General features: G+C 37.6%; 1 protein-coding gene across 2 annotated transcripts in view; it reads right to left on the reverse strand.

The window, feature by feature from the left end:
• Positions 1–18,879, reverse strand: part of TBC1D19 (TBC1 domain family member 19) — a 112,318-nt gene that overhangs the window by 5,269 nt on the left and 88,170 nt on the right. Inside the window, exons 15-22 of one of the 2 annotated variants that reach the window (XM_084626596.1) lie at positions 16,276–16,320; positions 14,889–14,921; positions 12,667–12,776; positions 8,574–8,665; positions 2,996–3,111; positions 1,743–1,813; positions 583–668; positions 457–480 (exon numbers count right to left, since the gene is read on the reverse strand). In XM_084626596.1, coding sequence (XP_084482722.1) covers positions 594–668; positions 1,743–1,813; positions 2,996–3,111; positions 8,574–8,665; positions 12,667–12,776; positions 14,889–14,921; positions 16,276–16,320 — 542 coding nt within the window. In that variant the 3' untranslated portion in view covers positions 457–480; positions 583–593. The other variant, XM_084626595.1, reaches the window with a different exon arrangement.

Consider the following 18,879-nt stretch of genomic DNA (forward strand, 5'->3'; position numbering starts at 1 on the left):
GAATAGATTAAAAAGAAAGAAGTTAAATGGGGAAGAACATGAAAAGAGCTCCTGGAAAACAGTAATGGAACAGAAGCATTTCTCTGATTTCTCCTAGGAAATGAGATAAAAGTTCCCAAAAGTTAAAGCATGTTTTCAAGTATTACTGTACTCTTGAGTTGACATTCTTGTAGTGGGGGGCTTGAATAAGTTATAATCAGATGAAAGTCAGTTTTCTCCAATCTGATATTAGTGGCTCTGTCACGGCACTCATATTAGATCAAGAATTTAACTACATTACCTTTGTTTTATTGCATTTTACATGCATTTTATACATTGATTTGTGTTATTTATATGCATAAGTAATCATTCTCATATCTCATCAGTTATATTATTTGCTGTTATGTTGAAATACAGCAGCATGCAAATGCACAGGTTAGTGTGTAAAGTTATTATTTTATATGTAGAAAAACTTACACTTAACTGTGAAGAGAACATGATCTGTAAGTGACATATACATACAGTTTAATTTTGGTTTTATGCAGACATTGCATAGTTCATTATTAGTTTCTAATGAAAGACTGGATGTGTGGTGTCAGATACCTTGAAACAGATCAAGTGACAGTGGCAAACAGGAAGATCTGAAGAAGAGGCATAACCTTCAGGGTTGAAAGGTCAGCAAGTACAGCCTGGGAAAAAGAATAAAAAGGATTTGCTAAACTTGAAAATTGAATCAAATTTCTCTGAAGCAGTACCTAAGAAATCAGAAAAAGTTGCGGCAAACTTGACTGTAGAATATGATATTGACAGTAATTACCTTCTAAACTTTGCTATTTCATATCAGTCTGTAAAGATTCCTTTTTCCCCAGATTTTTCAATCTAAAATTTCAATGTGCCCCAAAAAAAAAAAAAAAAAAAAGTGCACCAATATGTATAGAAAGCAAGTAAAGTCACTTTATTTTACCCTTTAGGCTTACTTCAAATATAAACACATGACACCATTCACAAGAGGTTTAACATTTCAACTTGCTTCTAAAAATAATTGTATATTATGAATCTTTATCCTGCGTCTTGGGTAGCACTTGTAAGATAAGTCTGTGACTTTAATGATGACTGAAAGTGAGTGATCATCTGATGGAAATATATATTTTTAAAAAATATAACTAGTTATCACCAACATTCCATAATATATAATGAAATTTTATCAGCTTTTTGGGGGGGGGGAATTAACAAAAATACTAATTAGTAACAATAACCACCTTCACTCTGGCCAGTTTTCACATACATAACATGACGACATTTGTGAAAATGAAATTTCAAATTCATTTATTTGATAAAAGCAACCTTTTAAAATTTATGTAATATCAAAAGGCACAGAAGCAATTATCTTTATAATTATTAATAAAAATGACTGTACAAACCTCCCCAATTTTTAAGTATAATATTCTTTAATCAGATTAGTACAGTAGTATAAATTTAGACCATATATTAAAATAGTGAAAAAAACTCATCTCAGATACACAAAGAATTCAGTGAGACTGTGTTGTTTATAACAAATATAACATTTTATATGCTTTTGTAACGTGCCAAAAAAGGAATTTCATGCACTATATTCTTGTAACTTCCTCTGAGTTTTTACCTAAAGTAAGAATTTAAGCAGAGAACTTTGTATTGCATGCCATGTATATCTAAAGCTTAAATTGCTCTGACTGGCAATGCATAAAGAACTATTTCAATCTACTCTAATTGAAACTTATCCTTACTTCAGCTGCAGCCAGTGATGTCACCTCCATCAGGTTCACTGCTCGGAAAGCAAACACAGCAGCTGCCAGGACTGAAAAAGAATGCACAATATTTAAACTGCTGACCTATTAATTAATTGTAAGAATTAATCTTGATCTAAAATTATTAGCACTCTCTCTCTTTTTATCAATCATTCTGGTTTTGAAGGATAGTAAGTAGTGGATTTCAGTGCTTTAGTTCTTGCCAGGTGGCTACTCTTTCATAAAAATGAATAAGTATGTTACTGTGCTTTTTGGAAAAAGTTGAGTAATAATGTGTTTAACCTGACTGGGTTTTAACTGTGTGAAAGACATGATTAAAAATAACATTTTAAATTGGTTCTTTTCTAGGCAGAGGATAAACATTTATTTAAAGAGCAAAATTTCAATGCATAATGTGAACAGAGGGCTCATTTATTAATTTATGTTGCTTTTGGACTTTAAAATTAGTTTCTCTCATAAAGGGAGATAGCCTTTCTCTGCATACGTCATACAGATGCAAATCTAACTGAAAGACTAATCTTCTATTCTTAGGGCAAGAGCTTTTCGTTTTATTGAGCTCCTGTATCAGACTAGCTTCTTGCCTCACACTGTGCCTCTGTAATAATCAGATGTGTGATATTTTCAATTAAAAAAGCAAGCTTCTAATTCCACTTTAAATTACTTGTGAAATGTTTTGCATGCTTGTTGTCAATATAATAAAATTTACAAAATTTATAATTAATTAATTTAATTAATGATGTTACTAAAAAAAGTAAATAAAGAGCAGGGGTATACAGTAGTAGAAAACAAGGAGGATTTTCAGGACTCCTACTGATAGTAAAGGAGTCATCTTTCCCTGGGTGGGGGGGCAGGGAGAACTACATCTTTCATATAGCAGTGACAAACTAATGTAAACTAGACTAATGCACTACACTATCTTTGGGGCAGGGAACATACAGGCCTTCTTTTATGTTCACAAAGCAGCTAGCACTTTATCAATGCTATCAAAGGAAAATACTACTACTAATAATAATGGAGAAGTAGTCACAATAAAACCAGTTTAACTCACTGACAATTCCTGTAAGAACTGGGAAATCTGTGAATTACCACTTTACCTATTTAATATATATTGACTTTCAGCAAATCTGTTTTCAGCAGTCATAAAAAGAATTGAATTTTCCTCTCTTGGTAACATCAATGTTAATTTGTCATGTATTATCTTTAAAATTATCCACAAATAAAATTTTCATTACCAGCGAGAATTTCTAGAGAATTGTATCCTAGGATTCTGTCCCACAAAAGCAGAAGTTGGTCTGTAGCTAAGTAACCAGAGAATGCTCGTACCATCCATTTAAACGATATTCGTAGTCTGTAAACAATTGAAAACAAGAAAGTATTATATTTCTCTCACAAATTACAGATATACCATTTCAAAAAGAATTCCATGACCTGCAAGTCTTTGTTTATTATTATTTATTATTATGATTATTAATATTTATGCGGCAGTTGTGTCCTGAAACCGTAATCAAGACTGGTAGAGAAATGTTCAGTATCTTCTACGACTGGGCTGCAAATCAATTCTATTAATATAAAAATTTCCTAACCCACGAAACCAATTGACAGGGTTCTAGGTCAGCTCCACCCAAAGCCCTAAAACCAAAGACACCCCTCCTGGTGCAATTAAAGGAGGAACCAACTAGGGGGCATGCTCTTCTTGACCTGCTGCTCACAAACAGGGGGAAATTGGTAGGGGAAGTAGAAGTGGGAAGCAACCTGGGCAGCAGTGACCATGAAGATGGTCAAGTTCAGGATCCTGACAAAAGGAAGAAAGGAGAGCCACAGAATACGGACCCTGGACTTCAGAAAAGCAGACTTTGACTCCCTCAGGGAACTGAGGGGCAGGATCAGGATCAGGGAGGGATAGCTCAGTGGTTTGAGCATTGGCCTGCTAAACCCAGGGCTGTGAGTTCAATCCTTGAGGGGGCCATTTAGGGATCTGGGCCAAAAATTGGGGATTGGTCTGCTTTGAGCAGGGGGTTGGACTAGATGACCCTCTGAGGTCCCTTCCAACCCTGATACTCTATGATTCCCCTGGGAGGCTAATACGAGAGGAAAAGGAGCCCAGGAGGGCTGGCTGTATTTTAAAGAAGCCTTATTTAGGGCGCAGGAACAAACCATCCCAATGTGCAGAAAGAATAGCAAAATATGGCAGGCAACCAGCTTGGCTTAACAGTGAAATCCTTGCTGATCTTAAACACAAAAAAGAAGCTTACACGAAGTGGACAAATGACCAGGGAGGAATATAAAAATATTGCTCAGGCATACAGGAGAGAAATCAGGAAGGCCAAGGCACAACTGGAGTTGCAGCTAGCAAGGGATGTGAAAGGGAACAATGAAGGGTTTCTACAGGTATGTTAGCAACAAGAAGGTGGTCAGGGCTGCTGCACTGGTGAGCAGCCCTCAGTTGTTTTTAAAAAAAAAACAAAAAGAACACAGGTTAAGGACTATTTAGAAAAGCTGGACATGCACAAGTCCATGGGGCCAGATGCAATGCACGCTGAGGGCGTTGGCTAATGTGATTGCAGAGCCATTGGCCATTATCTTTGAAAACTCGTTGAGATCGAGGGAGGTCCCGGGCGATTGGAAAAAGGCAAATATAGTGCCCATCTTTTAAAAAGGGAAGAAGGCAAATCCAGGGAACTACAGACCGGTCAGCCTCACCTGAGTCCCCTGAAAAATCATGGAGCAGGTCCTCAAGGAATCCGTTTTGAAGTACTTGGAGGGGAGGAAGGTGATCAGAAACAGTCAACATGGATTCAGCAAGGGCAAGTCATGCATGACCAAAATAATTGCCTTCTACGATGAGATAACAGGCTCTGTGGATATGGGGAAAGCGGTGGATGTGATATTCCTTGACTTTAGCAAAGCTTTTGTAATGGTCTTCAACAGTATTCTTGCCAGCAAGTTAAAAAACTATTGATTGGATGAAAGGTGAATAGAAAGCTAGCTAGATTGTCGGACTCAACAGGTAGTGATCAATGGTTCGATGTCTAGTTTGCAGCCAGTATCAAGCAGAGTGCCCTGGGGTCGGTCCTGGGGCCGTTTTTGTTCAATATCTTCATTAATGATCTGGATGATGAGCAGGACTGCACCCTCGGCAAGTTCGCAGAGGACACTAAACTGGGGGAAGAGGTAGATATGCTGGAGGGTAGGGATAGGGTCCAGAGTGACTTAGACAAATTGGAGCATTGAACCAAAAGAAATCTGATGAGGTTCAAGAAGGACAAGTGCAGAGTCCTGCACTTAGAATGGAAGAATCCCATGCACTGCTACAGGCTGGGGACCGACTAAGCGGCAGTTCTGCAGAAAAGGACCTGGGGATTACAATGGACAAGAAACTGGATATGAGTCAACAGTGTGTCTTTGTTGCCAAGAAGGCTAATGGCATATTGGGTTGCATTAGTGGGAGCATTGCTAGCAGATCGAAGAAAGTTATTATTCCCCTCTATTTGGCAGTGGTGAGGCCACATCTGGAGTACTGTATCCATTTTGGGGCCCGCCACTACAGAAAGAATGTGAACAAATTGGAGAGAGTCTAGCAGAGGGCAACAAAAATTATTAGGGTGCTGGAGCACATGACTTACGAGGAGAGGCTGAGGGAACTGGGCTTATTTAGTCTGCAGAAGAGAAGAGTGAGGGGGGATTTGATAGCAGCCTTCAACTACCTGAAGCGGGGTTCCAAAGAGGATGGATCTAGGCTGTTCTCAGATGACAGAGCAAGGAGATGGCAGATGGTGGCAGATGACAGAGCAAGGAGCAATGGTCTCAAGTTGCAGTGGGGGAGGTCTAGATTTGATATTAGGAAAAACTATTTTACGAGGAGGGTGGTGAAGCACTGGAAGGGTTACCTAGGGAGGTGGTGGAATCTCCATCCACAGAGGTTTTTAAGGCCCGGCTTGACAAAGCCCTGGATGGGATGATTTAGTTGGGGGTTGGTCCTGCTTCAAGCAAGGGGCTGGACTAAATGAACTCCTGAGGTCTCTTCCAACTCTAATCTTCTATGATTCTAGACATTCCCTTCTTAAAAATCTGGGGAAAAGCTATTACTATTTATATTACAGTATCATCTACGGGAGAACCAGGTTGGGGCCCTCTGTACTGAGGCAGGACTAAGTACGCTTGGACCGTCCTTGACAGGTGTTTGTTCTAGCCGTTCTAAAAACCCCCAATGATGGGGATTCTGCAACCCCCCTTGGAAGTCTCTTATAGAGCTTAACTACCCTTACAGAAGTTTTTCACAATATCTAACCTAAATCTCCCTTGCTGCAGATTAAGCCCATTTACTTCTTGTCCTACCTGATCACTGTCTTCTTTATAACAGCCCTTAACATATTTAAAGACTTAACTGGTCCCTGCCAGTCTTCTTTTCTCAAGAGTAAACACGGCTTTTTGAAAAAACCTTTCATCATAGGTCAGGTTTTTCTAAAACATTTAATATTTTTAATTGCTCTCCTCTGTACTCGCTCCAATTTGTCCAGATCTTTCTTAAAGAGTGGCACCCAGGATTGGACACAGTACTCCAGCTACAGGCCTCACCGGTGCCGAGTAGAACGGGACAATTACCTCCCACTTCTTACGTATCACACGCCTCTTACTATATCCCAGAGTGATATTAGCCTTTTTAGTCACACGACTCGTACTTAATTTGTGATCCACTGTAACCTTAGATCCTTTTCAGCAGTTCTACTACCTACCCAGTTATTCCCCATTTTGTAGTTGTGCATTTGATTTTTTCTTCCCAAGTGTACTATTAACCCTAACCCTATTTTGTATTTGTCTTTATTGAATTCCATCTTGTTGATTTCAGACCAGTTCTCCAATATGTCAAGATCATTTTGAATTTGAATCCTGTCTTCCAATGTGCTAGCAACCCCTCCCAATTTGGTGTCATCTGCAAATTTTATAAGCATACTCTCCACTCATTAATGAAAATATTGAATAGTATTGGACCTAGGACAGCCCCCTGCATGGCCCCCCCCCCCCCCGGATGCGTCTTCCCAGTTTGACATCAAGCCACTGATAACTAATCTTGGAGTACGGTCTTCCAACCAGTTGTGCATCCATCTTCTAATAATTTCATCTAGACCACACTTCCCTAGTTTATGAGAATGCTGTGTGGGACTGTGAAAAACATTGCCAATATGGAGATACATCACGTCTACAACTTCCCCTCTATTCACTAGGCTGTCAAAGAAGGAAATTAGGTTGGTTTTCCATGATTTGTTCTTGACAAATTCATAATGGCTATTCCTTATAAGTCTATTATCCTCTAGTTGCTTACAAATTGATTGATTAATAATTTGTTCCAGGCTGGGAACAAACTATAAGGTATTGAAGTTCGACTGACTGATCTACAATTTCCTGGAGTCCTCTTTCTTTCCCCTTTTAAAGACAAGTACTGTGTTTGCCCTTCTCCAGTCTTCTGGGACTTCTTCATCCATCCTCTACAAGTTCTCAAAGGTAATTGCTAACAGTTCTGAGATTGCTCAGCTAGCTCCTTTAGATGAAGTTCAGCAGGCCCCGCCAACTTGAATACATCTAATTTATATAAATACTCTTTAATCTGTTTTTTCCCTATTTTGGTTTGTGTTCCTTCCCCCTTGTTGTTCATATTTATTATATTGACTATCTGGTCACCATTAACCTTTTTAGTGAAGGCTGAAGCAAAACTCCTCAATCTTCTTGATGTTGTCTGGTATTAGCTCTCCTTCCATGCTAAATAGAGAACCTACATTTTCCTCCATCCTACATTTTCCTTTTGCTCCTGATGTATTTATAGAACCTCTTCTTATTTCCTTTTATGGTCCTTGTTAAGTGTTACTCATTTTGTGACTTAGCCTTTCTGATTTTGTCCCTACATGCGTGTGCTATTCTTTTGTAGTCAACCTTAGCAATTAGTCCATATTTCCATTTTTTTTGCATAACTCCTTTTTTGATTTTCAGGTCGTAAAAGTGCTCCTTGATGGAGCCATATAGGCCTCTGATTATTCTTCCCATCTTTCCTTTGCATTAGGATAGTTCACTGTTGTTCTTTTAATATTCTCTCTGTCACACTGTAATCCAACCATCGGTTCCCCAAGAAATGAACTGAGATAGTCCTAGCAGATCTGGCATGAATTATTGAGATCTGTTTGGAAATCAGATCCTTATTTCAGTGAGTTGGTTCCTAAGAGTTAATTTTTCAGTAATTCAGTCAAAAATGTAATATAAAGGAAAGCAGAAGTCTGTTTAATATCCAATCTTAATTGTAGAATCTGGCCTCTGGCTAAAACCACACATTGAGAATTTGGCATTTATATACAAGGCAGAAAAGATCTTAAGGATTTTCCTGATATACTATCGAGCCTGTAGGCCAGGGAAATTCTTGTGAAGTTCCTTTTGGCTGCGATACTGGAATTCCTATGAGTTTTTATTCTCAGGGGGTTTATTGTTTGGGCATACCTTAGACAAACCACTGTTTGTTTAAGGTATGCCAAAACAAACCAAATATGCTCACCCTTCAATTGCCAAAGAGGGAAGTACAGTGCTTCATGTTGGAATTTTAAAAGATGCAAGCCCATTTTATGACCTGTAGGGGACGACTTTCAGAAGCACACATGGAAGTTAGGCAACCCATTCCAATTGACTTTCAATGTATGTTGGACACTTAACTGACCTTTGGGCTGCTAAAAATCTCCCATAAGTTACAATATCACAGAACATCATTTCCAGAACAATGTGAGTTACAGTTATTGTCATGAATAAGTGGTGAAACAGGGAACAAGTACTTACGGTTGCGCCCCAATTTCTCGAAGATGATAGAAGAGCTGAGGGAGATGGGTTTGAAGGAGGGTCTCAAACAGCAAACATAGTGACACGATGCCCTAGCAAAACAACACCACCACACCCTGAAAACATATTCACTACTACTCATATATTCAAATTAAACATTAATATAGTTTTAATTTAAGTATTAAGACAAACAATTAATACATCAGTGTGTTAGGATATAGATATTCAGGCCTGTCTGTAAAGGCCTATACTCTAATTTAGGTGTATTCTTATCACTTAGCTAGTTATAGAGGTATAGAAGAGAGAATCAAAATCACTGTCCGACTGTATAAGGCCTTTGGCTAAGCAGCAGAGGCAGCCATAAGCTGGGAAGTGAACAGTCACATACTCACATTCCAAACTACTCACATTGAAATAAGGTGCTATTGGGCTGTTAGGAATACAGTCCTGTCCTGATAATGCCTATCGCCCCCAGAGAAAGGGAAGTGCCTAGAAAATGTAAAAGGAAACTTAGTTTGATAACATCCTGTCTGGCAAGAACTCCCTTAATATCAATAGCTGGGATGTGAAATCCTCACTTCTGTATTGTTTTGTCATTATAGTTCCCACTTTGCTATTGTTTATTTGCTATTGTCTCTGTCTGGTTCTGTGATTGTTTCTGTCTGCTGTATAATTAATTTTTCTGGATGTAAACTAATTAAGGTGGTGGGATATAATTGGTTAAATAATCATGTTACAATATGTTAGGATTGGTTGGTTAAATTTCAGTAAAATGATTGGTTCAGGTATAGCTAAGCAGAACTCAAGTTTTACTATATAGTCTGCACTCAATCAGGAAGTGTGTGTGTGGGGGGGGCGAATGGGAACAGGGAATGGGGGTGGGGAATTGGAATCATGTTTTGCTAAGGTGGGGAATGGGAACAGGGACACAGGTGTAAGGCTCTGTGGTGTCAGAGCTGGGAAGGAGGATACTAAGGAAGGAAACTGGAATCATGCTTGCTGGAAGTTCACCCCAATAAACATCGAATTGTTCGCACCTTTGGACTTCGGGTATTGTTGCTCTCTGTTCATGCAAGAAGGACCAGGGAAGTAAGTGGGTGAAGGAATAAGCCCCTAACATCTTGGTGCCGTGACTCGAATGCATCCCATCAGATAGGTGAGTGGCAGCCTGTAAGTCCCCCTCCCCAACAGTCCGCGCAGCTGCTTAGAGTGAGTATAGCGAACTCTCGTTATGGTAGTTGCGGGTTCTGGCAAGCCAGGGTAAAGGATTTTGTGGATAAATGGATAAGGAAGAGCCAGAGCCCATTCCAGGTGCAGGGGTCAACCTGGGATGAGATTAAAAAGGAAATGGAGGAGGTGTTGGGGGCTTATTCCTTCACCCACTTACTTCCCTGGTCCTTCTTGCATGAACAGAGAGCAACAATACCCGAAGTCCAAAGGTGCGAACAATTCGATGTTTATTGGGGTGAACTTCCAGCAAGCATGATTCCAGTTTCCTTCCTTAGTATCCTCCTTCCCAGCTCTGACACCACAGAGCCTTACACCTGTGTCCCTGTTCCCATTCCCCACCTTAGCAAAACATGATTCCAATTCCCCACCCCCATTCCCTGTTCCCATTCGCCCCCCACACACACACACTTCCTGATTGAGTGCAGACTATATAGTAAAACTTGAGTTCTGCTTAGCTATACCTGAACCAATCATTTTACTGAAAATTTAACTAACCAATCCTAACATATTGTAACATGATTATTTAACCAATTATATCCCACCACCTTAATTAGTTTACATCCAGAAAAATTAATTATACAGCAGACAGAAACAATCACAGAACCAGACAGAGACAATAGCAAATAAACAATAGCAAAGTGGGAACTATAATGACAAAACAATACAGAAGTGAGGATTTCACATCCCAGCTATTGATATTAAGGGAGTTCTTACCAGACAGGATGCTATCAAACTAAGTTTCCTTTTACATTTTCTAGGCACTTCCCTTTCTCTGGAGACGATAGGCATTATCAGGACAGGATTGTATTCCTAACAGCCCAATAGCACCTTATTTCAATGTGACTAGTTTGGAATGTGAGGATGTGACCATTCACTTCCCAGCTTATGGCTGCCTCTCTGCTTAGCCAAGGCCTTATACAGTCAGACAGTGATTTTGATTCTCTCTTTTATACCTTTATAACTAGGTAAGTGATAAGAATACACCTAAATTAGAGTATAGGCCTTTACAGACAGGCCTGAATATCTATATCCTAACACAGTGATACACAACTAGAGTAACATGAGCAAACCAGATCCCTTCAACTTCTAAGGCCTTGATCCTACAAGCACTTCCACACCTGAATAACTTTATATATAATGAGTAGTCGCATTCAACTCCAAGTCACTCACGTGTAGTATCTCTAGGGTTAAGGTCTAAAGGCCAGATTTTTATAAGTATATAGGCACCAAAAGATACAGATAGGTGCCTAAGTAGGATTTTCAAAAGCATTTAAATGACTAAGACCCATTGATTTCAATAGTAGTTAGGTGACTAGGTACTTTTGAAAATCCCACCTCGGCACTGGCACTTATCTGTATTTTAGATGCCTAAATATCTTTTAAAAATCTGTCTCTAAGTCTATTAAAGGCCCAGTAGTACACAATCTGTGTGGTCTTAGTTTTATTCTGATAAAATAGACTCCAGTTACACTACACCTGGACACAGACAAAAGCAGGGCTTTTTGAATTATAATTAGAAAAAATGACAAATCAAATTATTACAAAGACAAGTTAAGTGGTCTAAACTGTGGAAAAACAAATTTTCCCCATTTTAAAAATTCCTTTAAAAAATCATGATGGAAACTAGCATACATTCCCATACACTGGGATGCCATGCTGCTAATATACCAAAGCATAGGCCCAATCCTGTAAATGTTTATTACCAGACAGAATATCTACCACTGTGAGGTTTATTTATTTGACTATCAATGTGACTATTCACAGTACTAAGTGGTATTCCCAGGAGTAAGCATTTGCAGGATCAGCTGTAAGTCACTTTTTAACAAAATAGTCCACCATCTTTATCACAATGGATTCTTAGTGGCCCTCATATTTTAATTTTATTGGACATTCTTCTGTGCTGTTCACATAATTCATAATACATCATTACATAATTGGAAATATGATTGCTCTCTTCATTTATAAAACCCCTTAATGGAAAAAACACTTGTCAGTTTAAAACATTTTCTATAGCTTATGTAGGGCAAGAAGAACTTGTAATCATGGGAATTTTAAAAATCGTATGCTTAGCTAAATGAATGCCATTTTCTTTTAAATAAAAGTATTTTATACTTTATAAGATTTTATACAAAATAGAAAAGAAGAATGTTATACATTAATAGTTAATATTGTAAACAGCATAAACAAAAAATAAGGCAACCAAAACTTTATACAAATGCAAGTCAATTTTTTAAATAACTTTGCATGCACAAACACTTGCACATGCAAGTCACAGAATTCACACAAATTCCATCACCAGCATATGATAGTGCTTAAAAAAGTGCATTCAAGTATGTTGATACACAAAGATGCATGAGTAAGAAGAGGCTAAGTTGAGACCCCCTTTGAAAATGACTAGTAATGACTAAACCTATGAACTATAGTGCTCAAGTCTCATAAGAGCCTTCGTAATAGAGGTATTCAATGTAATTGTACTACAGAGTAACTCAAAGAACACTGAAGTCCATTGTCTACTACCTCTATATCACACACAACTAACTGGTATCATTCAGGAAGGCACTTAAACACATGTGTAAGTGCTGTTCTGAATTTGACTGCCCCCAAAGCCTGACAGCATGACCACTGTATTATTAAATATGCCTTTGCCAGAGAATTTTACTATTATTGAGGTATAAATTATAGGATTTCAAATAAAGTTATATAATGTTACTTCAGATGTGCATGACATTTTCATCATAGTTAAAGGGACATAACTCAGCTATGTACACTTAAGAAAATAAAATAATATCATGCTACTAAGCATTATTGTTCCATAACAAATAGAAATATAGACTGATTGGGTCTTATTTCCTAATGAACTTACAGAAGGATGAGAAGATATGGAATGAAGTCTGAAGAAAAAACGCACATACATCTCACGGAATATCTGATACAATTTGGAAGGTTCATGGTACAGAAAACAAAGTGGAGCAACTGAAATGATAAAAGAATTTAATTGACTCAATGCTGTAAACTGTTAAAATAGTTCAATGAGCAAGTGCATGAAGTAGGAGGAAAAACAAGCCAATAATCCCTTTAGAATAATAAATTTATAAATTAGTTCTGATTTATTTAGAAAGGTACATTTATTTTTAATATTAGATCCTATTATTAAAAAAAACGACAAGCAAAGGTGAATATTGTAGTCCATGTTACAACCCTATAGATTTCAAGAGGCAGAACTAACTGGATCCTGCCTATTCCATAGACCTGGCCCTGCATGATCATCAAAAATATGTTTTGAGGACGGATCATCCAGTGGTTCTGATGCTAGATTGAGACTCAGGAGACCTGGGTTCAATTTCGTACTCCACTACAGACTTCCTGTGTACGCTGGGAAAGTTACTTTGTCTCTCTCGGACTAAGTTCCCCAACTGTAAAAGGGGACTAATAGCACTTCACTACCTCACAGGGGTGCTGTAAGGGTAAATATATGAAAGACAATGAGGTACTCAGAAACTACAGTAATGAAGACCATATAAGTACGATCAGTCAAAGGATATATGGACACTTGCATACTCATTCTAAGATCTGGATGAACATTTACATTAACTGGGCAACCATTTATGAAGTCCTTTAAATACTAACTGATCCAAAAAATTGCTATCTAATTAAACTAAGCTAGGTGGATTTCTAAAGGATTGTTTCAACTCTAAACATTAAGTCATTTTAAGAGACAGTTTTTAAAACAAACCTCCAGTCAGGCTGAGAAAGTGAAGGACTCCTGGCTGTGACTTCAACATTATCAACTGTGAGAAGGTTACGAGGAGTTTGTAACCAAGCAGTTCAGTACTTAGGAGACACAAAAAGAAAAGGAGTACTTGTGGCACCTTAGAGACTAACACATTTATTTGAGCATAAGTTTTCGTGAGCTACAGCTCACTTCATCGGATGCTGTAGCTCACGAAAGCTTATGCTCAAATAAATGTGTTAGTCTCTAAGGTGCCACAAGTACCCCTTTTCTTTTTGCGAACACAGACTAACACGACTGCTACTCTGAAACCTGTCATTAGAAGACACAGATTCTCTTTGCCAACCAGGATTCAAATAGGATTCCATACTCAAGTGACACTCCATCTTTTGTAGCTCAAACAGTGGAGATAATAATGATTAAATCTGTATTGTTTATGGTAGGAAATGCAAGTTACTAAATAGGAGTAATACCTCTTGAGGTTCTCTCCCATTGTGACTTCCCAGGCCACTTATGCTCTTCACAAAAGAAAAGCTGTTGAAACTTATCAGAAAAAGCAGAAACTTAACTAAACAAAAACATTCCATCATCATCTGAGAAGGAACCAGTTTTAATTCGTACATTTGCACCAGCTGCCCTGTCCATTCTGAGTGCTAAAGGATTTTTCACAAAATACAGAATTCAATTGTTTCTGGAATTCTTGTTGGCATAATGACATGTTAATTTAATCCAAACTCTTTTTTAAAAATCAGGATTTCCAGGGAAGACATACTAATGCAGTAAAGGGAGAGAGCCCAAACCATCCAGTATTAACAAGCTGCTAATATTTTGTGAATTATTCATTGTATTCACAAAAGACATTTTTGTAATTTCCCTTTTAGCAGTAAGTCATGAACATTCCATTATATGATGCCACTCACTACCTGTCCTAGCCATGTGTTTATGCCAGTGGGCCTTTTACATACAATTCACTTTTATAAGAAAACCACTGTTCACACATTTCTTGCCTACTCACAGCACAAAGATAACACAGCCTGGCAAGCCATCCTCTCTCCCCATTTGTGTACACTGAAATTCAATTACCATGAATGAAGCTAGCTTCTGACCTAGAGATCAAGTTCTTCAATAATAGTTCTCTGTTACAACGAGAGCAAATGAGATCAGTCTGGACATTTTTCTAATTGTGCATACACACCTTGGATACAGAAACAAGTGGAATACATAAATGTTTAAAATGCATAAAAGAATAGTTTACAGTTTACCAAAAATATGTGGATGTGTGATATAAACTGTGGTTTATTTACAAAAACTATGTAGAATTATTACTTAAACAGTAATTTGAAAGTCATACTTACCATACATTGAAAAGCCATGAAAAGGAATTACACCTACAAAATAAGTAAGATTCTTTTATCCTTTTATATTTGTTTATTTATCCATACAAGTATTCATATTTATTGCTTTTTCAAATTCCTAAACTGAGCCTCGTGCTTCACAGGAACAACTAAAGACATATTCCATATCCTGAAGAGCTTAGAGTCTTAGACCCTGATCTTGCAAACACACACATGCTTAATTTAAACAGGGGGTATTCCCAATTATTTCAGTGGAACTACTCACATGGTTAAAGTTAAGCATGTCCTTACGTGCCTGTAAGATCGGATTAAGGACCTGATTTAGCAAAGAATGTAAGCACATGTTTAACTTGAAGCATGTGCTTACCTGCTTTCATGAAATCAAGGCCCAGCTTCAGACAAGACACAACCAGCAAGGGCCATACACTGACAAGAACGATGGAACAGGGAAAGAAAGAAAGTTACAATAATGAGTTCATGCAGTACCCAGTAAAGATATGTAGTCATCTTGGCAGTTGTGTTGTCTATTTTCCTCTCTTTTCCAAATCATCTCATTTCCCATAGGTGACATGGCTGAAATGAGTGTTCAGAGGGGATTTGAATGAGGAGAGGGCAAGTGTTTGGCAAATGGGTTTAAGGAGGATGCTTCATTCTTAGTGGGCTGCATAAAAGAATACATGGAAACAGAGGTCGGAGAAGGGGCCAGAGGATGTGCCAAGACTGGCAATGTTACTGGAATAGAGAAGACGCAAAAGGAGACAAGGTTAGAGATACAGACACAAGATCAGTGACGTAGGACCTTGAAAGCATGGACAAAGAGCATGAATTTGATATAAAGGGCAATGAAAAGCCAGCAGCAGGAGTCAAAAGGGAGGGGGTTGATGTGGACAAAATGACCAGTGAGAAAAGAAGATTATAACAGCAGCAGTAAGGGTAACGTTAATAGCATTAATATGATAAATATATTCATACCTTTGTGCCTAAAAATCAAGACCAAATGATCAAAAGTGAGAGCCTAAAATTGGCATCTCAGTGGCATGCTTTCTAGAGGTGCTGAGCAACTAGGGATTAGCTGAATTAAGTGGTGTTCCAGTCAGGTCCCCTAAGCAAGAATCGAGAAGAGTGAAGTATGAGCTACTGTCCTTATCCTATGCTATCAGGCTATTCTCCTACACAGAGAATCCTAAAGTAGCTAATAAAGCTAGATTTAACATGGCTTTGCAGTAGATCCAGTGTGAGGATCTAGCCCAATGAGTTTAATCTCATTATACTACTGGCTGAGATTCACTCTTATTCTGCTTATTTGTTAAGTTTAGCTTATTTTTGCATTGCTAAAAGTAGTAATTTTCCCAGCTTCCACTAGAGGAGGCAATAGTATAACTCTTACCATTTGGTGGATAAAAAACAGCATATTCTTCCACGCCAAGTTTTCCTGTGAATGAGCAGACATGGGTTTAAACACACTCAAATGGTAAAAAGTCTCTTTAGAAATGTGAACTTTATTTACTTTTCAGTAATATCATTTAAAAAGTTAATTATTAATTTTGTATCATTTTATATTGATAACTAGCATGCAATCATTTCACGAGTCATATAATAAAGAAGATATAGTGTTCCTCAAATGTAAAACATAGATGTGACACAACAAAGGAGATTGGCAAACCGTAGAGAGGAGATGAGGGAGAAGGAAGAGTTCAATAATAGCATCACATGGAGACTGTGTGTGTTTGTGCACATACATACATTCTGGAGATTGTTACGTTTTGTGTTTCGTTAAATAAAAATGAATAAAGAGTAACTGACTCATTCGCTGTAAGCCTTGCAGACAAAAGTGAGTTTTCAGAAGGGATTTAAATGAAAAGGAGAGTGCCTTGGCAGACCAGAACAGGGAGAATGTTCTATGCATAGGAACAGCACTTAGAAAGGTGCAGAAATGTTAGTGAGAGGAAAAGGAAATTGTTGCATTAAGGCTAAATCACTGAAGGAGTGGAGGGGTATCATAACTGAACTACTTTTCCTATTTTTCTTTCATATCTTAAAATCCCTATTGCTCCAACAAGCCCTTTTTTTCAAATCTAATATCAGTGCCAACAATAAAAAATGAACACACAATTTCTTCTATTCCTATGCAAAAGGAGCATGTGCTAATACTATACAAAACTATTTTTTAGACCCACAATAAAATGTTGACAGTCAATTTTGAGGCATAATTCAGTGCTTTTCTTAAACACAACTGCACCTATTTTAAAAGATGTTTTTTAATTTCTTTTCTGTAGTTTTAAGATAACAGAGAACATTCAACTAGAACAGCAATATAAGTGTTTACTAGTTATTTCAATTCATGGTTTAAAAACCTTAAATAAATGATTATTTGCTATGATAAGAAAAAGGATCTCTTCGAATATTATGTGTTTTCATCTCTTGTTCTTTGCATTTGGCAAATGTTATAAAATAGAATCCTCCACAGTGAGAGAGATATTGCCAAACCCAGCAGGAAACGAAGAAAATCTGCGTTACGTTATACAGTTTCCTGTACAGTAGAACCTCAGAATTATGAACACCTTGGGAAAGGAGGTTGGTCAGAATTCTGAAACGTTTGTAACTCTGAACAAAAGGTTATGGCTGTTCTTTCAAAAGTTTACAACTGAACATTGACTTAATACAGCTTTGAAACTTTACTATGCAGAAGAAAAATGCTGCTTTTAACCATCTTAATTAAAATGAAACAAGCACAGAAACAGTTTCCTTACTTTGTCCAAAAAAAAAAAAAAATTAAAAAAAACTTTCCCTTTATTTTTTTTTAGTAGTTTACATTTAACACAGTGGATGTACTGTATTTGCCGTTCTTTTTTTTTTTTTTGGTGGTCTCTGCTGCTGCCTGATTGCGTAGTTTCAGTTCCAAACGAGGTGTGTGGTTGACCTGTCAGTTTTTAACTCTGGTGTTCGTAATTCTGAGGTTCTACTGTAGTACGGAACCAATTGAACTGGATCAAAAACGTCCCTATTTAGTTGTGACCAACTGTATACACACACGCACGCACACACACACGAACCCTGTGGGAAGAGAAAGTTTGTCTACTTAATGGAGGACTTACTTAAAATTAATCTAATTTTTAGATTTAATATGATCATATAAAGAACTTTAACCACAAGTACATTAAAATATGGCTATTTGAATATACGGAGATTATATACACACACAAAATATACAATCATACACAACACATACATAGTGGTAACATACATGGGATAACTTTCAGGGACATATGAGAAGCTGCATTATCATGTACATTCTGTCCACTAATTCATTGGAACCAGAACTTGTTCTAAACCTTTAAGTAGGTTCAAACAAATGCGATTTTTTAAAATGACTCTGATAAGGAACTCTCTCATCCTTTACCAAATTGTGGAATTTCCTCAATAAAATTACATTGAATGGAAATGCATAATGGTCAACATTCAGTTTTGCTCCAATGGTAACTAATCTAGTATCTCATGAATGTACTAGCAATGAGAGTTTACGATTGGAAAGGGAAGACTATATACACCACTTCCCTCCTGGCACTTGAAGCCCCAGAGTTATTGGACTAAAGTTTCTTAGGTTTATAAAATGTATTTGTTATATATTTCTGTCATTCCAAGGACCAAGCAGTTAAACTCAAGGGGTGAAATCGTGGCTCTATTGAAGACAATGGGAGTTTTTATTTTATAAAAGTAAGCAGCATATACAGAATACACAATAGTTTGACAGGGTAGGATTTTATTGGCACTCATTTAGAGTATCTAAAATAACTCTCTCATGACTTCTCCATTCATGAGTAATATAGCTGATTATTCCAAACTTGTTTCAATATAACTTTATATCATTTATTGTTTGAATACAATAAAAGCTTTTTTATCTGGCACGTTGGAGAAATGGGGGGGTGCCAGTAAGTGAAAAATTCCGGTTAACTAACAGGGAGGGAGTTTGGGTGCAGCACGGGGTGTGGGT

The sequence above is a fragment of the Lepidochelys olivacea genome (assembly GCF_965140295.1).
Source record: "Lepidochelys olivacea isolate rLepOli2 genome assembly, chromosome: 4".
NCBI classification, from domain to species: Eukaryota; Metazoa; Chordata; order Testudines; family Cheloniidae; genus Lepidochelys; species Lepidochelys olivacea.